General features: G+C 35.5%; 1 protein-coding gene across 1 annotated transcript in view; it reads right to left on the bottom strand.

Moving 5' to 3' along the window:
- The window catches only part of LOC128232811 (homeodomain-interacting protein kinase 2-like), a 36,262-nt gene extending 15,659 nt beyond the window's left edge, over window positions 1-20,603 (bottom strand). The window contains exons 1-8 of the mRNA XM_052946557.1: window positions 20,474-20,603; window positions 13,350-14,355; window positions 9,212-9,335; window positions 7,409-7,531; window positions 6,885-7,156; window positions 4,029-4,191; window positions 2,199-2,391; window positions 1,243-1,331 (exon numbers count right to left, since the gene is read on the bottom strand). Coding sequence (XP_052802517.1) covers window positions 1,243-1,331; window positions 2,199-2,391; window positions 4,029-4,191; window positions 6,885-7,156; window positions 7,409-7,531; window positions 9,212-9,335; window positions 13,350-14,341 — 1,956 coding nt within the window. The 5' untranslated portion in view covers window positions 14,342-14,355; window positions 20,474-20,603. The remainder of the gene's footprint in view (window positions 1-1,242; window positions 1,332-2,198; window positions 2,392-4,028; window positions 4,192-6,884; window positions 7,157-7,408; window positions 7,532-9,211; window positions 9,336-13,349; window positions 14,356-20,473) is intronic.
- Window positions 20,604-22,784: the final 2,181 nt, after the last annotated feature.

Below are 22,784 nucleotides of genomic sequence, written 5' to 3'. Positions count from 1 at the left end.
AAGTTTGATATCATCTCTATCTTACTAGATGCATTAGTATAAAATTGAAATTACCACGTTATTGACTACAGCACATTACTTATGAATGCAAATGACAGCTGATTTCAATTAGATGACTCCCAATTTCATGATGAAAAACATTGAGCAATAAATATTTCAGGGTGAACTATGGATGTTCTACATGCAGTACAATTACTGGGATGGTGCATTCATACATTGAAGATTGATGTTGTTACTTTCTACCATCCAATAATGTTACATGTATGATGTTCATGGCTATAAAATTTAAAACTGACAAGTATTTCTGTGACATTCATACATAAGGATGAACACTGAATTCTGTGTTTATCATGGTAAACAAAACTGTTGGATTTGTACTAGACAATGTTTTCAAGCAACTAGAGGTGACAAAATGACAACATAATGTCTACAAAATAAAGATCTAGCAATATGGATTAATTAATAGCATTAAGCAGATTTATGATGAATGTCTCATGACATAATGTACACATTTAACTGGTTGCCTGTGAGTTTCTAGCAGACCAATAATCAAAACCAGAAACATTCTACATATTAAATGTGAAAACTCCTGCCTCTTCATGCATGTTATGACAATGCCCATCCTTATCGTCAAGCAAAAAATATGCAAATAACACATGCATAATCACTTCGTTATTTTACAAACACAACTTGTGTATCCTTTTTTTCCCATATTTTTTAAATAAAGTAAAAAAGGATTCATTGACAGTCTCTTAGAAAACACAAAGTAGCTAATCACTATTAAAGGTGATCTTATGGTGTTCAATGAAATATGACTTGACTTAACACCAGGTATGGAATGTTTTGACTGATCACTGTGACAGCTGATGGCACATTCCAAATTGTGAAGTGAATACATGTACAGTAATGCGAGAGGGCTGAATGGATAAGTTGTAGGGAACTTACCATTCTTGGTTTCTATAGCCGGGAAAGAAATTAACATCTTAGTGGTTTATTCTCTAGTCTCAGACATTCATCATTTTAGGCAAGACAAGGAATAGAGGATAATAATCATGTTTAGAAAAGGAAAATCATACAATTCAACTTCACAATAAAAGGTAATAAATTAATTACAAGTAAATTGTATAAAATTATACCAATTACTGACTTGCTTCCACTGTTATTAGAGTGCGGAGAACTCAGGCAATTAACACGCTAAAAAAATCAAAGACTTGGTATAGTCGTAATGGTAAGTATGGTTACCTGGGTGATGAGCTGGGGTGGAATCTGCAGTGTAGCCCCTGCCTGCGTCACCATGGGTACCGGGTTGTATCGTGTTGGTGAGTTCAAACCTGAAATACATTTTGCATCGATGCATTTATTTGTCTGATAGAATCAGTATTAACATCTTCTTGTCCTTATAAAGGGTAAGCAAATTCTTCTCAATCAATAATAAGACAATTAATTATCAAGAAATGTAAACATGTTATGAGCAGACTATCCATGTCTCAAGATGGCCCTGTTTTCACCGTATGTTCCATTACTGTCCCTCCATACCCAAACACACCTGCCCATCTCAAGGCAGCGTGTCCCATAAGGAGGATAAAAAACAATTAAGAAGAACAATTAACATGAAACATCAAACTTCACAAGTTTTCAACATACATGTATGCAGTTAAAACTACACTGTACTTTATCTTAAAAGGAAACCAAGCAAAGCACACACAACAAAATATGAAAAATATTGGTTGCCAGCTAGCCAACAAATGAGAAACAAAGCATATCAGGGCTAAACTAGTTATCACAGGAGTGAGCGCTATAACTACATGTTGCCTTGACACAATATTTTCTTGTGGTTTCAGGCAGAGATTATAACCACATAATATAAAGTATGTCAGGCACTTGTGCACTTAATGGTAATTATGCGTACAAACTATCAGAAAAATCCCTCAGGCACTAATTAATGGATATATGCTTACCAAATTTCAAAACAATTATCTCCTTAACTGTGGAAGAAGTAAGCTACATAAACTTCTATATTGCTTTTAAGTAGAAATCAAATTAATATGTAAGGCACTATTGGACTTCATCTTGATCATGCATAAAGAATCACACAATATCACATGTAATTCTACTTGAATTCGTGGCACAACACTTACAGTATCACTGTCATTAAACCTCCAGAAAAATCATAATATAATTATTTAACAAAAACATACCTTGAAGCCCTGGCACTACAATGGACGAGACACACAGAGACTGGGCAAAGGGGTCTGTTCGGGTAAACTGTGTTCCAGAACGCTGGGCGGGCAGGGCCTGGTTTAAGTGCTGTCCTTGGTATGGAAGGGTATGGTATGTCCGAGACATTGGGTATGGCAGGTACTGTATCTCCGGCGCAGGCTGCCCACCATTCTAAAAAACAAACATGTGCTCATACATACCTTAAAATTTCAAGAGGACACTGTCATATAAGACAGTAATGTTTTAAGTTGAAAGCATGATCAGAGATTTCTTTCAATAATCGTGTCTAAAAACAGAAACACATTCAGAAGTCGGACATTTGCAATGTTTCACACCTGAACAGGCATGAGATATTGCTCCACAGGCACAGTTTGGGCTAAACTAGTGGTAAACAAAATGCCATAAAACAGGCAAAATGTAGTTCAGTATTTTATTGAAAGTTTACAAACTTACTACACCTATTTTGGTGATACCAGCAGCCCAAAACCCTATTTGTAACTGTCAATCTAGCAGCAGGGTTCTCAAAATGTTTGAGTTGAACAGGCCAAATTGAATTTGTAACAGGCTTTCTAGGGGGGCCCGAGGGCATGCCCCCCCCCCCAACCCCGGACTTTTTGTTAAAACAAGAATGCAATTTCCTGCATTCTGAGCCATTAAGGGTACTGTTTTTCTAGGAGCTCTGAAGTGAAAAAATAAATTTAAAAAAAAACACTTATAATTCGGACATACATACATATTTTGCGAATCCTTTAAGTTCATTCATATTTGCAGTGAAGTCAAACATTTCGGCTGAATTTGAAGTTTCTCACACGACGATTATTGACTATAATTTTTCCGATAATCTTACAATCTAGACGCAGACGCGGTAAACACGGTAGATGGTTAACTAGCCTAGAGAAAAATGGGATCATACGGTTTTCGACTGAGTGATTTAAATACAATACATTGCCACGCGACTTTAATCTCAAGTTTAACTTACCAGTATTAAAACATGTATTGAAATGTGTCGTACATGTCGGCTGCATATCAAACGGAAAAATGTGGTGTGCTCGTGCTCTGACGTCACAAAGTGTATCGTTTGATCTGCAGCCGACAAACATGACACATAGCAATACATGTGTTAATTAGTTATCCTTTCGCAGGTGTTTGTGATGGGATGGGACTTGCATTAGGCGAAATAAATAACAATTGATTATTGCGGATTAATTATTGTAACGATTAATGAAATGTGTCTTAAAACCTGCCATCTAGCCTGTGTATACGCAAAGCCTTATCATTACTACATTAGTAAAAAGTAAGTTTTATTTCGGACGAGGAAAAAAATTAACTCGGCCAACATATCTGAAATATTTGCATTATACAGTCAGCAAAATGTGTCTTCTGTGGACCAATTACACCCATCTGCAATCACAGCTAATTAGAAGATATCGAGTGTTCATTGAAGCGAAACATCTATTTTAGCAGATGGTCGTGTAAATCTGATGGTTGTAATTTTTTTGCAACTTTTATTTGGGTGTCTATGTTCTTTTTTTGATATCGACAATGTTTTCTTCTAACAGGTAACCGTAACAGCGCATGCGCGAATGACGGAGAATTCTTACCATTACGATTTCGAATCTGAAGACTCTTACATACGCCGAAGTAAGAATAGATAATCAGTATTAAAATAGGTCAGAAAAGAATGTGACCTTATGGTTTCTACAACAATTCTAACCGTCCGATTTCTGGTTTTAAGCGGTCAAATAGGCCGGTGGTCGGTTCATTTTGAGAACCCTGTAGCGTTTCAAAAACATTACAAGAATGAGTACCTGTGAATGCAGGGCGTTGATCTGGTTGTTGAAGGTGACAGTGAGGGAGGCGGTACTGGACGGCACGAGGTTGGGAACGAGACCACCACCATTCTGGTTTACGTCATACACAGACTTAATGGGCCGTCGACACACCTCCATAGCTTGCACATTTTGCTTAACTCTGAAACCAAGGAAGATATAAAGTCTTGACTTGTATTTAGTGTTGAGAATTGAACCAAAGTCTTTATTATCAGTGATCATAACTGACAGATAATAATTGATTATAATCATACAGTACACTCAATGAGTTAGACCCACTTTCCTCGCTCACTCCGAGGGATAAAACTGTTGCCCTCGCTAAAATCCCCCCGAGTTCCTCCGAGTGGCTGGCTTACTGCCGAGTTTAATATGAACGATAGCGTTGAGAATCGTCCGATTTTATGATCCCGCAGCGGAACTCCGAGTCTAATCAGATAAGCAAGAAATCATTCTTGTTTAAAAAATATTTATTTTTATGCTTATCCACATTGTTAAGCGTAAAAGATTCTTACCAGTACATGTACCAACGTTTAATTTGTATTTATGTCTGTAAACGCAAATATTGTCTTGAATTATAAACATTGAATCATTAAAGTATATCCACTAAGTTATTGCATCATAAAGCATTATTATTGGTGGTTAAAAATAGCTATGACGTTTCATGGAATTTTCCACAGAAAACAAGGCAAGAAGGCCTTCAAAACCATGCGCTGTGAATTTTGAACGCATGTTTGACCTGATATTCCGAAAATGTGTAACCTAGATTTTCTCGGAAGAAATATGTGCAACTAGTGAAATACAACTGCATTCTTGTGGTAAGCTAACTTCATGCAAAACGGGCAGAGGAAAAATAATAATAGCAATTTACTGGAGCCGTCGTAATCGGTTGAAAATTTTAATAAAATAAATATAACTTTAGCGTAGATTCTTATCTAGTGTCCGCAGAGTTTCGCGGAGTTAACCCCTCAGAGGAACGCCGAGTTCATTATTTTTCGGTCGACTGATCACCCTCCGAGGGCCTTAAATTCAAACTCCGAGGAACGCGGACAGTCGATAAAATTATTGTGTTGGCCGCGATAGCAAAAATCCGCGGAGGGAAACGGAAAGTGGGTCTAACTCGTTGAGTGTACTGTAAGTTATAAAAGAACAACACTTAATATATGACACTTATGACTTAAGTACCATCAGTCTTTTTTTAAAAACAGATTATGCATATATATATATATATATATATATATATATATATATATATATATGTACATATATCTATTTCTAAAGAAAATATAGCTTTGAAAACACTTGTAGACTTAATATCAATTTGTTGAAGTTTTTCTACACCTCTCACTTCCTAACTTTTATCATAAAAAATTGCTGCCAAAGCAATCAATAACATCTTCATATATTTTTCTTTTTTTTTCTCAAGGCTGCCATTTCTGAGACTTGCAGACAAACAGGCAATCCCACTCCACTAAGGTGACAGTTTCATTATGTAAGGAGGCCAGGAAAATCAATCCATTCAATCAGAAACAGGAATCAAATTTGCGACAAATAGTGTGAAATTGTTTCAGCTTTAAGTTACATGTAACACAGCTAAAGGGATTTGTTTGAATCTTAACAACAAAAGCCAACAGAAAAGTTGATAAAACGGCGTTGTCTTTATAGCAAAGAATAACACAATAACAGCTGTTAAAAGCACCTTGACATCTCATGGCCAATAATTTACATTTATTCCTTCGTAGAAGAAGACAATCAAGCTTAAAGCTATGTCCTTATCACAATAATAGAAACTAGAAGCGCCGCAATGCGACCAAACCAGGTTTTTGTTATTGGCAAACAGAAATTATAGCCAATTAATTTGTTGTATAAGCAAGTTCAATCTGCAGCTTCATATAAGCTATATTCACACTAAGATTCATCACTATCCATCAATTCTAACTAAGTTGTTGGGCAGAAAAACATTTTTCTATTTTTAGGAACAGTGACCTTGACCCCACCTCCCAAGCTAGCTCTTCACATAAGCTACCTTTGCTCTAAGTTTCATCAAAATCTATCAATGCTATCTAATTGGGCAGAAACCATTTTTCTATTTTTAGTAATAGTGACCTTGACCCCAGCCCCCTCAAAAGAAATTCCAAGCTTGCTCTTCACATAAGCTACTAGTACCTACACACAAAATTTCGTCAATATCTATCAATCTTAACTAAAGTTATTGGGCGGACACCATTTTTAAATTTTTAGTAACAGTGACCTTGACCTTTGCCCCTCCCCACTCAAAAGCAATCCCAAGCTAGCTCTTCACATAAGCAACTTACACACCAAGTTTCATCAATATCTATCAATGCTATCAAAAGTTATTTGGCAAAAAACATTTTTCTATTTCAAGTTACAGTGACATTGACCGTAGCCCCTCCGCACTCAAAAGCAATCCCAAGCTAGCTCTTCACACGCTACCTACACACCAAGTTTCACCAATATCTGTCAATGCTAACTAAAGTTATTGAACAGAAACCAATGTTTGACGCCCGCCCGCCCGCCCAACGACAACCTCATTCTAATAACCCGGTTTTCGTTGAAAACCTGGTTAAAAATTATGCAGGCATGAAGAAAAGCTACAGGAGAAATGAAACTTAGTTGGAAAATTTAATGTTGATTTTTTTTTTATTGAACTTGAAACTCGAAACGCAAATGATATTCTACATACTTTTCTTCTTCACTTCTATCAAGAAATTATGTCATTTTCTTTTATAAACATCTTTACAGTGTCAACAACCACTGATAGAGCAACAAATTAACTTCTGTCAGAAGCTAGAGACATGGAATAATCTGAGCACATACATGCCACATTGTGCGTAGTCCACCAGGTGAGCCATGCGTATGAAGTGGTGGTTAAGGGCCTCCCCAGGCTTGATCCTCCTCTCCTGGTCCAGAGTAAGCATCCGTTTGAGGATGTCTATAAACTCACGCCGGTCCACCTGCTCCGCTAGTAGCTCACTGCCCTCCAGGTCTGTGGGCACGTTGATCTGTGCCATGTCATCTATGCAGTTAAAGATGTACTTCCTGGCCTCCTTTGATTTGATTTTGGTCTCCAACTCATGCTCTTCAGGATTCTGTGAAATATATATCAGAGATTGAAAAAAGGACTTATCAAAAACTGATTTGAACTGAGTGACCTTACATGCCTTATCTAATACAATTGAAGTGCATTTATGTAAAGAATTCTTGTGAAAATCTAAGTCCTAACACCCACATTTTCCAAATTCTTTCAGATGCATAAAAATGGAGGTTATAGATTTAGTTTTTAAAGCTATATAATCTTGTGGCTTACTCATAACTTTTATTACACATAATGCTATGATCACCTTAAGCCTCCAGAATGGGTAGTTGCTGTCTGTGTTTTCCCGAACAAAGAACCGTGTTGTCTTTGTGGCGTTGCTCAACATGTGCTCGGCCGGCAGACCCTGTGTCTGGGAGATGTACCGGATCTACAAAACAGAAATCATATGCATGGAAAATCATTACACAATTCAATATTTAATTTACTGCTTACCAGGTGCTTGCTTTGAGAACTTGAAAATCTGCAGTATAATTATTGGGCTTTTGTTCACAGTTTTATAATCAGCAGAAACATGCAAAACACAAAGATTATCCAAGACCCTGGATAAAAATTACTGCATGTATTTTTGAACAATTTAAATACAACAAACCTGAAAGCAATTTATGGACCATTTGATGATAATAATATGCAAGTGTCACTGCTTTAAACAGCACTTTGAAAATTTGTTTTAAACTTATGAAGTTCTTCTAGTCTTTTTATTAAGAGGAATAACTAAAGTGGGCAATTTCAAATAAAGTATTTACAATTTAAATCAAAGTCAATCAATGTTTACAATTTATTCAGTTTATAAAACCTCTAAGCCATTCTGATTTTGTTTCTATTAAAATATTGAATATTCACATGAACAAAATTGATCAATCCCCAGTATTATAATGGTATACTGGGCATTATGTTTAGTCTTCTAATAATCTGGCAAAATCAATTTTGTCAATGATTTTCTTAAATCTTCAGTGAATCAAACTGGGCCATACTGCCAGGGGTAAATTCATTTTGGTGATCAAAATCACCTGTCACAATAGGAATAATAGCAATCATAAAGGACTGGCGACCAAGGTACATAAGTAAAAATCAATCCCATTCTAGCATTGTAACATAAATGTCAGAAAATCCTTGGGGTACCACTGTGGTAATTGGAATTCAAATCCATTCATTTGTCTCACACAACATAAGCATGATGCAAATACATAAAACAGGACTGTAATATGTGTATTCATCTTTAATGGCTGCAAGCTTTCACCAGTATAAAACCTTCTTTCAGCATGCAATGTACCCAGTAGTCAAACCGCCCAAGACTACCAGATTTCGAGATACTTGGGCTACAAGTTTTTTCTCCAGGCTACCAAATGTTTCCCAAAGTTGGATCCTGAATGATTTTGAAATTTAAAATAAGTAAACTGCAGACTGTTATTTATCATCATTTTTATTTCTTGTATGATGTAAATTTGGCATTACATACCTAGACCCATTCACAGTTTGACAGACTAGAATGAAGGGTCAGATAAGGCTCGCTGACATTATTTGCATGTATGCACATAAAAATAACGTTTGACAGAAACAACAATTACCAAGCCCAAAATTAAGAAATACATATATTAGTATTTTAAGTAGGGACGGGACGTCTGAAATGTCACGATAAAACATTAAGTATGGGCCAACTTAAGTGGAAATTGTAATACTTGAAATAACACTAAAGGAATACTTAATAGTTGTCCAATCAAAACAGGTACAATTACATTGGAGTTGAGAGCAAGACTAACTATACACCACTTAACCATTCTTGAAGAGCCGATGTTCAATTATTCATGATTTTCATATACAAAAAGCCAAGAGTCAACCATCAACCAAGACTTACTTAAGTATAAGATTGAAGTCTTGTGTTAAAAGGGAAAAATTCCCTAAAGAAAAACACATACAAGCGAGATTATTTAAAATTTGAATTTTGATCAAGCCAGGTCAATACTTGCCATAACAGACTTGTATTTATTCATACCTCCACCTCTATATGATTTTTGACTTCCACATTATAAGACTGTAAAGACATGTATACCTGATCATATTCTGATGAGCCAGGATAGAGGGGCCAGCCCAGGAACAGCTCAGCAATGACGCAGCCAAGGGACCACATGTCAATAGACTCACAGAACGGCAAGCCAAGTAGAATCTCAGGAGCTCTGAAAATACAAAGAATAACAATTTAGTGTTGATGGAAACTAAGAATATTTATTGATAAGTGTTATTGTTCCCAAGTCATTGTACAACTTCTTATATTATACATGATTATATCATCATAATATTGTAGAAATGCACGTGCATATGAGTATTCACATACTTCATGCCGAGGATAGTTGATGGAACAACAATGTTCAAAGAGAAGACATACATTGGATGAATGGAAAATTGGTGCTTGTAACATTATTATTATTATTAACGCCATTGCTGTAAATTATGTTTCTAGAAGAAGACAGATTGATATAATTTGCAGTAACATCGTGCCATTCAGTTCAGCTTGTCGACAGATTGTTGCCTGTTTAGCCCAGAACATGAGATCAAATGCAGAAAAATCTCTTCCCACTTGCAACTTAACATTATAAACTGTTACATGGCATATGCTCTGCTTTTCATAGCTATTCATGTAGTACCAAAACTCCAATGCATTTTAGGTTCTCATATTATTCTTTTTATTAGACAGCTTTATCATCATAATCATTAAATGAAGGTAATTGTTTCTGGAAATCCTGATACAAACTGCATTGCCTGGCTTAACTACAGACTGATCTGAACAAAAAAATCTAAATAAACTAGAGCCTTGGAAGCAAGTCAAAATGTAAATATCAGAATATGTTATAGAGTTTCTTTTAGGCCTTTTGACTGGTTTTGACCACGCCATGCTGCCATTTTGACTGCTTGAAATGTGCCGTGCTGCCTAATCTCCCGTTCAGAATTTAAAAAATAAATAAAAAATAGTATCAGGAATGTGTTAACAGTGTCATGTTACGGTCATGCCCTTTCTAGAAAAAAATAACATGCCCTTTGTCAATCCTGGAAGAAATTCAAATGTATCAATAGAACATTTCTTTTGAACAATAGCATTACAAAATTCATGAAAGTAAATGGCTTAAGATTACATTACAAAGTAAAATGTCTTTTCTAATGAAAGCAGGGAAATCTGAAGCTACACAAAACACAGTAATTGGTTCATAAAATAGGAAGCATAAAAATACTGCCAACAAAACAATAAGATGCCAAGATAAAATATGTCTTGATTTAAATACATGTACAATTAAGAATGAATGAAAACATTCAATTAAAAATAGTTTTAACAATTTCAAATCATTTAACTGATGAACAGGGGCCTAGCTTGAGCAGATGGAGAATACTACAGCATGTCTACCCAAATCTCTTGAATTTTCAGACTGGAAGACAGAGACTTCTCACTTATTTTTTAAAAGTCATCAAAATTAGACATTTTCGATTAACAAGCCCAAATTCTTATACTATTGCTTGGCATCAAATTTTTAACAAGCCCTACTACGTAAAAATTCAGAATTTGAGCAAGCCCGGAAGTCATAAACGGGGCAGGGCTTGCAGGCTTATTTTGTCCAGTGGATTAGGCCAAAAAAAATAATATGTCTGGTTCAGGAAACGTTGTCCCAAAAAATTAGGAGGGTAGGCATTTTTTCCATTTTTTTTTTTTTTTTTTTTTTTTTTTGGACGTATGTTGTCTATGTGTAGACGATGCACAGAGCAGTCAGATCACTTTGTAACTCCCAGCATGTGGTATTGTGATGTGTGCTTGTTTCAATGCAGTCATTTAACCACATAATAACAGAGCATTTCAACCCTGTATTATCTGTAAGGACCACAATGGAAATAAGGTTTTATTTTACCTCTTTTTTGTGTTATCCTTGACATAAATGTTATATATGTTTATACATGTTTAAATTTGTATTTGTCATGTTATATGCAATTTTTATGTCGAATAAATCTATCTAATCTATCTAACCATGTATCATCTTTGTTTATTCACATTATTTTCCTTTTCTATGCTTGCTGTTTATGTACCCTATGCCTTTTAGTCACCCTCTGTACAATGCTAACCTGCACAAAGAGTTCACAAAAGAGATTCATGTACAACCTAGTATTTTATAAAAATTCCATTTTTTAAAGATTTCTGTCGACAATTTTGTTTAAAATATCTTGTAAAGATAAGTCACTTTAATACATCTCTTTTGTGAATTCTGTCATTGTAACAAATGCACATTGTGAGTGGTGTTACACAAAATCATATAAGGCATTAGCTAGGCAACCTTAGTGCACTGAGGACCTAGGGGTCCAGGTTAGAAGAGCAACACAAGTATTATCCAATACTTTGTGAGTTTAATATTATTAATTGACTGTTGATATATTTCCCAAACACAATTATTAAAGTACAAAATGCGTACATTCAATGACATGGCAATTTTTTCACTGATATATATTTAATGACATTCACTGAAAATCTTCTGATACTTTTACTTAAATGGGTTGGTACTTTTTACTTTATATAAGTTTTCAAACATATGACAGTGTACAATTCAACACTCCAATGATAAAATGTTTGCCAAAAAATCTAGCAGTGATAGATACAGTTACTAGTCACTGCATTTTCAACTACATGTACTGACAGAAAGCACATGGAAAAAATCTTAAAAAGAGTTTTACAGTTTAACATTTGCCCATTATGTATTCATATTCTTCAATACATACACCGGGCCTAAACTAGTTGCGGCTTCATATTTGGTGGCAAACAGTTTGGGGTTGGTTGGCCCATGGAGCTCCTCGAATACTTCCGAAGCTGTGCAACCATGCTGGACCGCTTTCATGACCTGCCGCTCTGCTCCATGTTCACATTTTTGGAGTTTTATGGCCATCAAAGTGGCTGGTGAACACGCCATGGGCGCCGCCATTGTTGTGCGCTCTATTAACCCAAAGATCGATATAAACGCGCTCTATTAACCCAAAGAGCAATAACTACAGAAAAGAAAATTTTCAATACGCAGTATAGCGGTTTTCGGCCGCGATTTCGAAAAAAAAGTTTAGGGTCGGCGGGTAAAAAATAGGGTCGGTCGGGTTTCCTGAACCAGACATATTTTTTTTTTTGGCCTTAATCTAGCACCTAGATGTGCGTACTTCAACTACATGTACAGTACTTGTATTATAGCCCAAACTAATTTTAATGTTGTAATTAAATTCCTTTGACGTTGGCCTGTCTGAGGGTCAATGTTTACACTAAAGTCCTACTCAGTACTGTCAACCAAAGATGGATGATTTACTATGAGATTGATCATGTTCAGTGTCAAACAGATGTCAGTAGACGGGGGAAACTGTTTTCCATTTAACAAGCAAAGGGCATTCTGTGACCTCAATTTATGTATATTGCTTTTATAGATTATAGATCATAACTGATAAGTTCAAATACACTTTGAACCTTAACTTAACTGTGAACTAGAGATTCATGTAGTCCATCAGATTTTGGTAGAAGAATGATTATAAACAAATAATTTTACAACATTGATTCAATACCCACAAAATGAACAACCAGTATCTCACAATCTGATAAAAAAAATCTTCAGCTACAGGTTGTTTACTGTAGGAAACTGTCCTTGAACTTTTACACTCAATGACTCGAATCATGCTCTGTACTGCCTGTATTGAAAAAACTATCAAGGCCTTTAATAAACAACAGCAAAACAGAGGCCTGTTTTAAAAATACAAGAAGCTTTGTTTAATGTTGATTTTCTACATCCTTGTAATTTTTAATAACTGCTACATTTGTAAGTATGCATGAATTAATTCAACAAACAAGAGACAATAAAGGTTAATCAATAAATTCACCAATTGTTGAATGTTTACAAGTACCATGCTATATTTAGCCTTGATTAACTTGAGTCTCTGGGCCGATATTGAATACTTTATGGATACTGAATATGTTTATAATCTTTGAGTTTTGGTTCAATTGCCTCCAGAGGTTATGATTTCTAGTGACCTTAAACATTACCCAAGAGGAATCAGACCAATCAACTGTAAGAAACAAACATAAATGGCAAAGAATCAACTGTTAAAAACAAATGAATAAAACCCACACATCTGATTGATTAGTCATTACCAATTATACCAAAATGAAATAGTATCCAATGATTTCCTACCTGTAATATCTTGACTGAAGATATGTTGAGCAGACAGCTTTGGAAACATGGCTTGCTGAACCAAAGTCAATCACCTTGACTCTGTATGGGAATCGAACCGGATCAACCAGCATAATGTTCTCTGGCTTGAGATCTGCATGAATCAGTCCAAGATTTTTCAACTTCAGAAGAGCTGTTAGCACTTGTTGTGTGATGGGACGGATGTATTTTAAAGGTAAAGGCTGAAACTTGTTGTGCTTCAGAAAATCATACAAGTTCTGTTCCAACATTTCAAACACAAGACACGTGTGGCTCTTGTGTTGAAAGCACTCATGTGCTCTGACAAAATTGAAATCATCTGCATTTTCTTGACTCAATCTTGATAAAATGTTAACTTCTATTTGTCCCTGCCTAGCATACGAGGGATGATTCTTTAAGATTTTTATTGCAACAATTTCATTGGTTCCCTTTTTCCAACATTTCACGACTTGCCCGAACGTCCCGCGTCCAAGAAACTCCAGTACTTCATAAGCAGTTGTCATCGAGTACAAAACCTCATGTTGTACGAGAGTATAATCCCCCTCGCTGTTCGAAGAGCTTGTGTTTTTCGAGGTTGTGTTTGTCTGGTTGCCATTGTCGTCATCACTGGAAATCGCAGTCCCCTCTGGTAGTGTAAGCTGCATCTGTAAGTCTAGATTATTTAGATCACCACGTTTTCGTTTAATTCCACACTTTCTATATGTTCCGGCTGCCACAGATGTGTTAACAGCGTTGTCCAATAACAAGTTAAGATTTGACGCCGACAAGAAACTTGCGTTGTGTGCGTGTTTGTGGTAGTCCCCAGACTCATGCCGAGACTGGGCGAATAAGTAAGAGTTTTTCTGTCCGTCTGTAAAGAAGGATGGGCTGGAGTGGCGTGGACCGACTACATAGTCAAGACTTGGCTCAAGTTTCACCTTTTTAAAATTACTGAATGCGCTGGCTTTAGACGACAAGTAAAGATCTTCTTGCATTGATCCTGCCAGGCCTGAAAATAAAGATTATATAAAAAATAAAGATGATCATCATAAATGATACATGTATGCTTTTTTTCTTTTCTAAATTGAGAATGTAAGTTTTCTTGAAAAGTTAGTGAAGCCACAAAACATGACATGCTTATTGCTTAATCAGAAATATGGCACTCATGTGTTTGCAATCAAGTCAAAGTCAATTGCCAAAAATGGTCAAATGCCATTGGTGCGCTAAAATGTTTTGCAGCAAGCAACGATCATATTAAATCACTATTAAAAAAATATGTTTACATAAAACATTTGGACACACAGTGTGACTCTTTGATCTGAAGCCGATAGACTGTGTATATTCAGTTCAATGCATGTATATCAGTTTATGACCATTGATTACTACGGATAAATTAATCAGTGGAAAATGCAAACATGAAGAAAAAAGGCATGTTAAACAAACATGTAAATAAAATGTAAAAATGGTAATTTTCTATGTATTCGGACAGCGAAAGAAATAATTAATTTAAGGTGTCCGAACTCTTAGGTGAATTACGGTACAAAATGTAACATTTAATACTATAAGTAGGGCACTTTTGGGGGCAAAATTTCCTGCTATCCCAGATTCTAAAAAGTATATATTTATTTCCCCCAAAACATCCCCTTCTCAAATACAATTACTTGTTAGGCCACAACAAATTGATCATTTGTTCGTCGGATTTGCCGCACCTAGAATTCGAAAAAAAATAAAAAAAACTTTTTTTTTGCTCCCGCACTTCTTATTTGGCCACGCATGTTATTTATTTTTTTTTACTTCTGAATTTCCTCTAATTTCTGATTTTTTTTTACTTCAAAATTTGAACCTGCAAAGTCGACTTGGCCTTTTTTTGAAGGTATTTCCATGCTTAACATTCTCCGCGAGCAAACTTTCCTCGTGTCAGGACAAAATCAGGTCCGGGTAACCGCAAAACAGCCGATATTTGTTGACAGTCTTTTTTGTCGGGAATATTTTGCAGGACGCACCGTTGTTATCTATTTCCGGTATTAATTTGCAGGATACTTTCAGTTTTCGTTAATGTAAAATACACATTTTTAATTAAAAATCAGTGTCATAGTCAATGGATTATATAGTCTTCAGTAAACAAAAATTGTTTCAGTGTCGAAGGCAATAATTATTTATGTGTGTTTTAAGTAATTCATTGTTTTGTACTCAAAATTTAGTGTTAAATAATATCTAAATCAGATTTCGAGTGCAAAACTTATATTAAAATACACGGACACTCGACTTACAACAAATGAACATGTTTTCGTGAGTTATTTTTTAAATTCTAAAATGCATTTCTCAGTTTTATACTGGTAATTGATAAAAATAGAAGGACTTGTAAATGTTTCAGAAACAGTATGTATTTATGCACCATTCAATTGTAACCATGCCCCCCCCCCCCCCCCCCCCCAGGACCGGGGGTATACCGGAGATAGCCGGTGAAATGGGCAGTGTTTTCACCTTCCAGGTGGCCCCGCAGTGCCGTTGGTTTTACCCGGGGTTGGCTGGACCGAAAGTCAAAGTCCCCTCTATTCCCCGGACCTTGGGGGTCGTGGTTACAATTGACTAGTGCATTACACATACATGTACAGTATAAAAATAACATCAGTAAAATCAGAAAATAAAACCTTTTATAAGTAAAATGACTGTTTTTATTTTCTCAATTCTTTGTTCTTATCCACTTGTTTTCTTTGATCGATTTGTAGTAAAGTGGCCTGTTATTAAAGTGGCCTGTTTCTTACGGGCATTGAAGCTATGGATGGTGTCATGATTTTTTTTTTCAAGGCACGGACCTATAAACCATTGGTTCGTGGTAAAGGCGAGGTCTTGAAAGGGAAACATCTTTATTCCACCACCTGCTCTAATATAATGACCGGTGCCACATTTGCAGATTTGTTTAATACTGCTTCAATTGTGTTGTCCCGCAATTTAATCGGCAGTGTCTTAAGTAATAGTAAAGCACTGGATCTTATTGCCATTTGTTATATATTGAGACAGATTTTCATGTGATACAATCAAAACCGTTTCATTTATATTTAAACTAAGAACCTATGTTTGCAATTAAAAAGCATTTCTTGACATATTGCATGATAAATTTAGTAAGAAATAAACTTTTTTTTCGCCTTGCGCTCGCCTCTGAATTGCCTTAAATTTAAAAAAAAGTTTTTTTTTTTTTTTTCGCTCGCTCGCTCGCTCCTACTTGTTTTGGGCAAAATCCGTAGAACAAATGATCAATTTGTTGTGGCCTTAGAGAATTTTTAGTCATTTTTGGCTAAATTGTGCTTCAATCATGGTTGTTGATTCTAATCTTGAAATGGTTACACAGAATGACATTTTTAATTCTAAGTTCATGATCTGTTCATACTTTTTATTTTAATCGATCATCCACCTTTCATTTTATTTCTATAAACGTCATGTCATGTCTTAAACACAATTTGTAAAACTTGTATTTATCTGGTTTCTACCATAATATCCCTCTAACAATAGAGAATAAACTCTCAGCACATGTAAACAAGGCAAATTTACACTGCATTAAGCACAAGCACCTTTTGAGACCTAGTAGGTCACTGTTACACTAGAAACTGATTTTACATAAATTTACAGCCAACCAAACAAAGAGATTGGTATTTTCCCGCCAAATGCTATCAACCAAAAAATTTGACATTCATGACCTCTCTGATCATCTTGATAAACATTAATAATATACAAGTGATTTTAGAATATTTCACTGACAGTTTATTTGACACAATTGTCAAGAATTTAGGTTTACTCTTTATGTATTAAACTTGTGTTCTTGACAAAATGTACCAGGATTTTGTTACACTGCACTTGACATCTCATATGTCATATTAAAATTAGATTGATATAAATTATGTATTTCAGATAATAGATTGACAAAATTAATATATTTTAGCTAAGATGATATCAGAAAGACGCAGTAAAAGTGAACTTAAAATTTCCTAAAACTACCACAACTGACTATCATTCAATAATAATGTATTGTATTGCACCAGAAAATAATGTGTAGTACCAATATCAAAATACACATTTATTTTACTTGAAGTTGATCATGGATGAAAAGCAATATATAATTTGACCACCAGGGATTTAAATGACAACGTGAAATAAAACATGGTACTGATGCTTTCACAGAATAATTAAGCGCATGATTTTAGTCTGATGACACAGTTTTCAGATTTCAGCCACTCCCATAATGGGGGACTTAGGTGCCCCCATTTCCATAAAAATCTTAGTTGAAAAGTTAAATTATCATAGTGCCATAATATCTTAATTTTGATATATATATTTGTAAGAATTAAACTTTAGCCAGTATTAAAGTTAAAATCAAAATCCAAGAAAGGAAAGAAATAAACTTGTTGCATCAGTGAACAATTGTTCCGTTAAAGGAAGTTTGGAAGTATATTACTCCATAAAAATGGGTTAAAATTTCAAAATTGATCTCTTGAAAGTACCAAAACTTCTTTAATTTTGAAGAGAACTTTTGAAGTTGAAAGCTTGTAAGTTCAAAATAGCAAAACCTTGTGTCAATATTACTTTTATGGTCACAATTTCAATCAGTCTTGAAGTAAAATTAATTATTATGATCTTATTTTATTTATTTTTTTCGCACATTTTCAAAAAAATCTGTTAACCAATTAATAAAAAAAAATGGCCTAATCTGTGAATTAACTAGTTTATAGTTGCAAATTATTTGACTTTTTAACATACTTGTAGAAAAATAGTGGAAAAAAGTAAAGTATTCGGAAGACTTAAACTTCCAAATTTCAGTGAAACACTCAATATGGATGGACAGGAAGTTCATACTTTCAGTTTCAAATTCTTATTGGAAGCCCTGAGTGAAGACCATATATGTTTATGATTTTTCAAGTTACAACACTTCAGCCCTATAATGGCACAGACTCCTAGGGGCTGTTTCAATAAAGATCGTAGTCAATTTAATGTAATGGTGTTTATGGCACTACTATACTGTATAAACTTACTAAAACTTGCTAAATGGCTAAAAGGGGTTAACAAGGCATAATAGGTCAAAGGAAGGCAGGGACCTGGGTTCAACATTTAACGTAGTTAGATGGTAAGTTACAACCAAGTGGTAGGTCCCGAGTAGTAGATTCTGAAACTGGTGGCCTGGCATGACAAGTTGCTTTTGTATTTTCATTATCAAACCACAAACAATGCCTAACTGGTTGATATATTTTTTACCCTGAGGGCAATCATAGTTGTGTTATTGCTGTCTTTAAAATTATGAAATGGGCATATATTTTGTCATATAGTTTTGTAATCTTCAGGATTTCTTGGCCAATATTTTGCCATTGCGGTTTTTTTTCCAAAAAATAGTATCCCTTTCTCAAACATTTTACAAAATTAGATAACAGATGTAGACACAGGTTGTGTTTTTAATTTGAACTGAAATGAAATAAAATAACATCAAACACACTTGATTGGTAAGGACTGCCAAAAGTTTACTGTCTACATGAAATTATGATTAACATTTATACTATCTTATTTAATCCCTTAGCTGCACAGTTACATTTTGTTTTTCAACGCTTTTAGAAAAATATATAAATAAAAAAAATGTAATGCGATTTCTTTTCCAAAATGTCTTAAATGTTAGTCAATGTAATTGAAAAGATTCAAGGAAGCACATGTGCCTTCTGACAACATTGCCCACTAGCTACTATGAATGGGATTTTCGGGAAGCTACTCACCAAAACCTGATGAATTTTGTAAGCGTTGCTAAGGCAAGCGTCTATATTAATCTAAATCATCAAATTATTGATTGAGGTAAACAATTGCGCATTTGAACATGTGTTTGGGGGTAAGATACTGAACGGATTTGTCAAAGAAAAGTTAATATCCAATGAAATATTAATGGTTTTGAGGTTTTTTATCCATTCCTTACTGTGCAAACAATAACGGTATATACATAAGGGGCAACTGCATTTCATAATTATTTATAACATGTTCATTTCCCAGGTCCTCTGTAACCAAAATTACTTTTTTTATTGATGATTTTTCTGTTCTTTGTAGTGTACCTCATGATGACATCAGTTAAAACCAAGTTCTAATAATCTTAACTTAAATACAACTTCAAATTAATTAACAATAAAAATATCGAGACTATTTTTTAACAACACATAATGGGTACCGCTTGGGGATGTATTTTACATAAGTATGATATGCAAAATCCCATATTAAAGTGTTATGCACTAGTCAATTGTAGCCATGGGCCCCCCAGGTCCTGGGGTATACCCGGGATAGCCGGACTTATGGGCTGTGTTTTTAACTTGCAGGTGGCCCGCAGTGCAGGGTGAATGCGGTGGTTATGTCTTCGCACAAAATATAGCAGGGAAGGGCCTTACATAGGGTCCCTGGCGTGCGGGGGCATTTGGCAGGGATTTTACCCTCAGTTCGTCCCCGCAGGACGAGGATTTTACCCCGGCATAGCTGGACCGGAAGTCAAAGTCCCCTCTATTCCCCGGACTTGGGGGGGGGGGGGGGGGGGGGGGGGGCAGTGGTTACAAATGACTGGTGCATTAGTCAAACACAGTCATGTATGTAACTGAAAGTTGAAGATAAGTTTGCCTGGTGCTGGCCTTTAACCACAAACAAAAGCTAAATGACAATGAGCTAAATAGGCGGCTTGTCCTCACCATGCATATTACAATGTATACCTTGAGCCGGAAGAGTGGAAGACTAAATCAAAGTCAAAGCATTTTCATCCCGAACTCAAACTCATAATTCAGGGTAATTTCATCACATTGCACAAATTAATACATGATTATATAAATAAAACAGTGACCAGGTGACTGGATTGTTTGAAATGAATGATCAAGAGTTCCAGCAATGACATTAACAATCAATTATATTCATGTGCGCGACAACTTACTATATATTGCAGACATTATCAGTCAAAAATGGAGATCGGTTTTACAATCACGACATGAATCAAAACAGCCAGACATGCAAAAATAGGTCAACGGAAAGACACAATATTGACGGCAATTTTCTCCAGAAATTTACATGGTATCATTACAAAACTTATTTAAGAAGAAACTTAAAGAATTCGTTTGCCTAATACTTACGTTCATATCCTGTTTAATCACGAAACAAGGTCGTTTTAGCCATTATTTTCACACAAATAAATTATCAACCCTTCCTTTCACGATTTCATCAAAAGTTCAAGCATGTCACCATTAAGGAGCAATCGTATTTGAGAACGATAATGTCAGACTGTTTTTGTTATGAGGATGATATAGTTTTAAAATAGAACATGAATTGGAAAAAAATGTTATTGGCTAAATATGCTGAATTTCTCCATCAAAATTAGAACTGGTTCTTCTTTTTTCACCATTCGAAATCGTATCTCTCCCTTCGATTACATTTTCAATGACGTCATGGATACCTGCAAATGGTCAAAAATAAATTTAAAGGGACTTTACTCTAAGCACCTGGAGCATCGTTATTTAAGTAGCCAATATTTGCCTCCCTTGAAATACAACACGTGTTCTTTGTCATGTATGTGCAGATACTAGAATGTATGATGCAGAGCAGTTGCGGTTCCGAGAATTGACGTTTGAGGGGATGTTAGTTAAGTGTGAAACCTATTGACGAATACTGTGTGACATAAATTGTTTGCACGGGGACTTTGGCTTACTCCGCCATTCATTCATTTCATTTCATTCAATTCAAGTCAAGTCAAGTCAAGTCTAGTCATTTCATTTATTTCACTTTTTGCTTTACACCGAGCACGTAAAAAAACCAAGGGGTCTCTTCGAAAAAGAGCTAGGGTCTCGCACCCGGACTTCCTTGTATCCCACCACTGTCTCTTCAGCGTGCTGTCCCTTCAGCAAAAACAAAGGACCCCGTTGGAAATAAGTGCTTGCACTTTCACGGGTTATCCTTGATCGCAAGTTCTAAAGAAATACATACACATAGTCTTATTTGGACTAAACTAGTGTAAAGCCAAACTTTTCGCTGTTTTAGTCATGGAACATAATACAACTACTAATTAAGATCATCAAAGGTAATTGTTTTGTCAGGGTTAATACCCTAGATAATATTTAAATAGCATTGCTAGTATGTAAACATTTTTGATACCCTCTTGTTCACATACAAGGAAAGCTAAATGCCCTCTAAGATTATAATTTTGTCACATATTAGCAAAGCTTAACATCCTCTAGGGTTAAAACCAAAGAGAATACTTAGCTTTTCTAGTATGAGAACATTTTATAGTGGAATCTTGATATGTTGTATTATGTCCCACGGCGTGATAAACAGCTGCATCAGGAATGACGTCATCATTGCGTCATATGTACTTCCGTGATGTAGGAAAATTCTCAATAAAAAATGTTTTTATGACTGATAGACATGTTTTCACATGCTCAATACACTGTAAATAAAAAAAATATCATTATCCCTGAAACTTTTATACCTTGAGTATCTATTATTGCTTGATTTATCATTTAGAATAGAGATTTAACCATAAACTGCTGCCCTATAGTTGAGAGGTCATTTTGGAAGATCTGTCATGGCGGACTGTGCAATTTTTAGAGTTTGTTTTTCAAGTGGAGAGATTTTTCTTAGGAGCTTGTACTTTAAGAATATATATGTTGATCATAGTCTGCATTCGCTCGAAATGCCTTTAAATGTTGTCTAAAAATAATCATTTCACATTGAATTATAAAGGAAATGACAATGGTGGTGTGTAACCATCATGCATCCTGGTGTCTACATGTATTCTTTGTTACAAAGGCTACCGGTAAGGCAGTACCAATTATTCGCCCAGCCTGAGCAATAACGATGATTTTGTAATGCAAGTTTTCATTTGTGTCCTTGAAGATAGGAAAAATAATATGTATGCTCACGATAGGCAACATATAGTTATCGGACTGTCTTCTTCGTCCATCTGTCCTAGGTAACCTAGCTAGGCTACGAGTCCATAAAAGGTAGGTGTTCGTTAGTTTCTATTGACACATACATGTTTAATGGGGCTATTGTTCCGTCCATCCGTCCCCGCGGTTTCTGATAACTTAGGATCACACAAGCCAATGGTCCTCAAACTTGGTAGGAAGGTTGGTCTTGACTAACCCTAACCCTTGATTTAGAGAAAATTGATTCAAAGGTCATGGTGAACTTGAGCTTATCATCCTTTCCGACCACAAACTGAATACTGCTATGGCACAGGGACCTCAAACTTGGTAAACAGGTTCGTAATGACCAGCAGATGAACCCTACTGATTTTGAGGTCAGTAGGACAAAGGTTAACGTCGAGCTGATATTTCGTTTCCGATCAATTTCTGAAGATCGCTCAGTCCAAGGGACCTTAAACTTGTTATGCAGGTTGGTCATGACAAGTACATAAAGCCTATTTATTTTGAGGTCAAGGGTCAAGGT

Source organism: Mya arenaria, chromosome 4, assembly GCF_026914265.1.
Source record: "Mya arenaria isolate MELC-2E11 chromosome 4, ASM2691426v1".
Taxonomy (NCBI): Eukaryota; Metazoa; Mollusca; class Bivalvia; order Myida; family Myidae; genus Mya; species Mya arenaria.
This window is presented reverse-complemented; position numbering and strand designations above follow the sequence as displayed.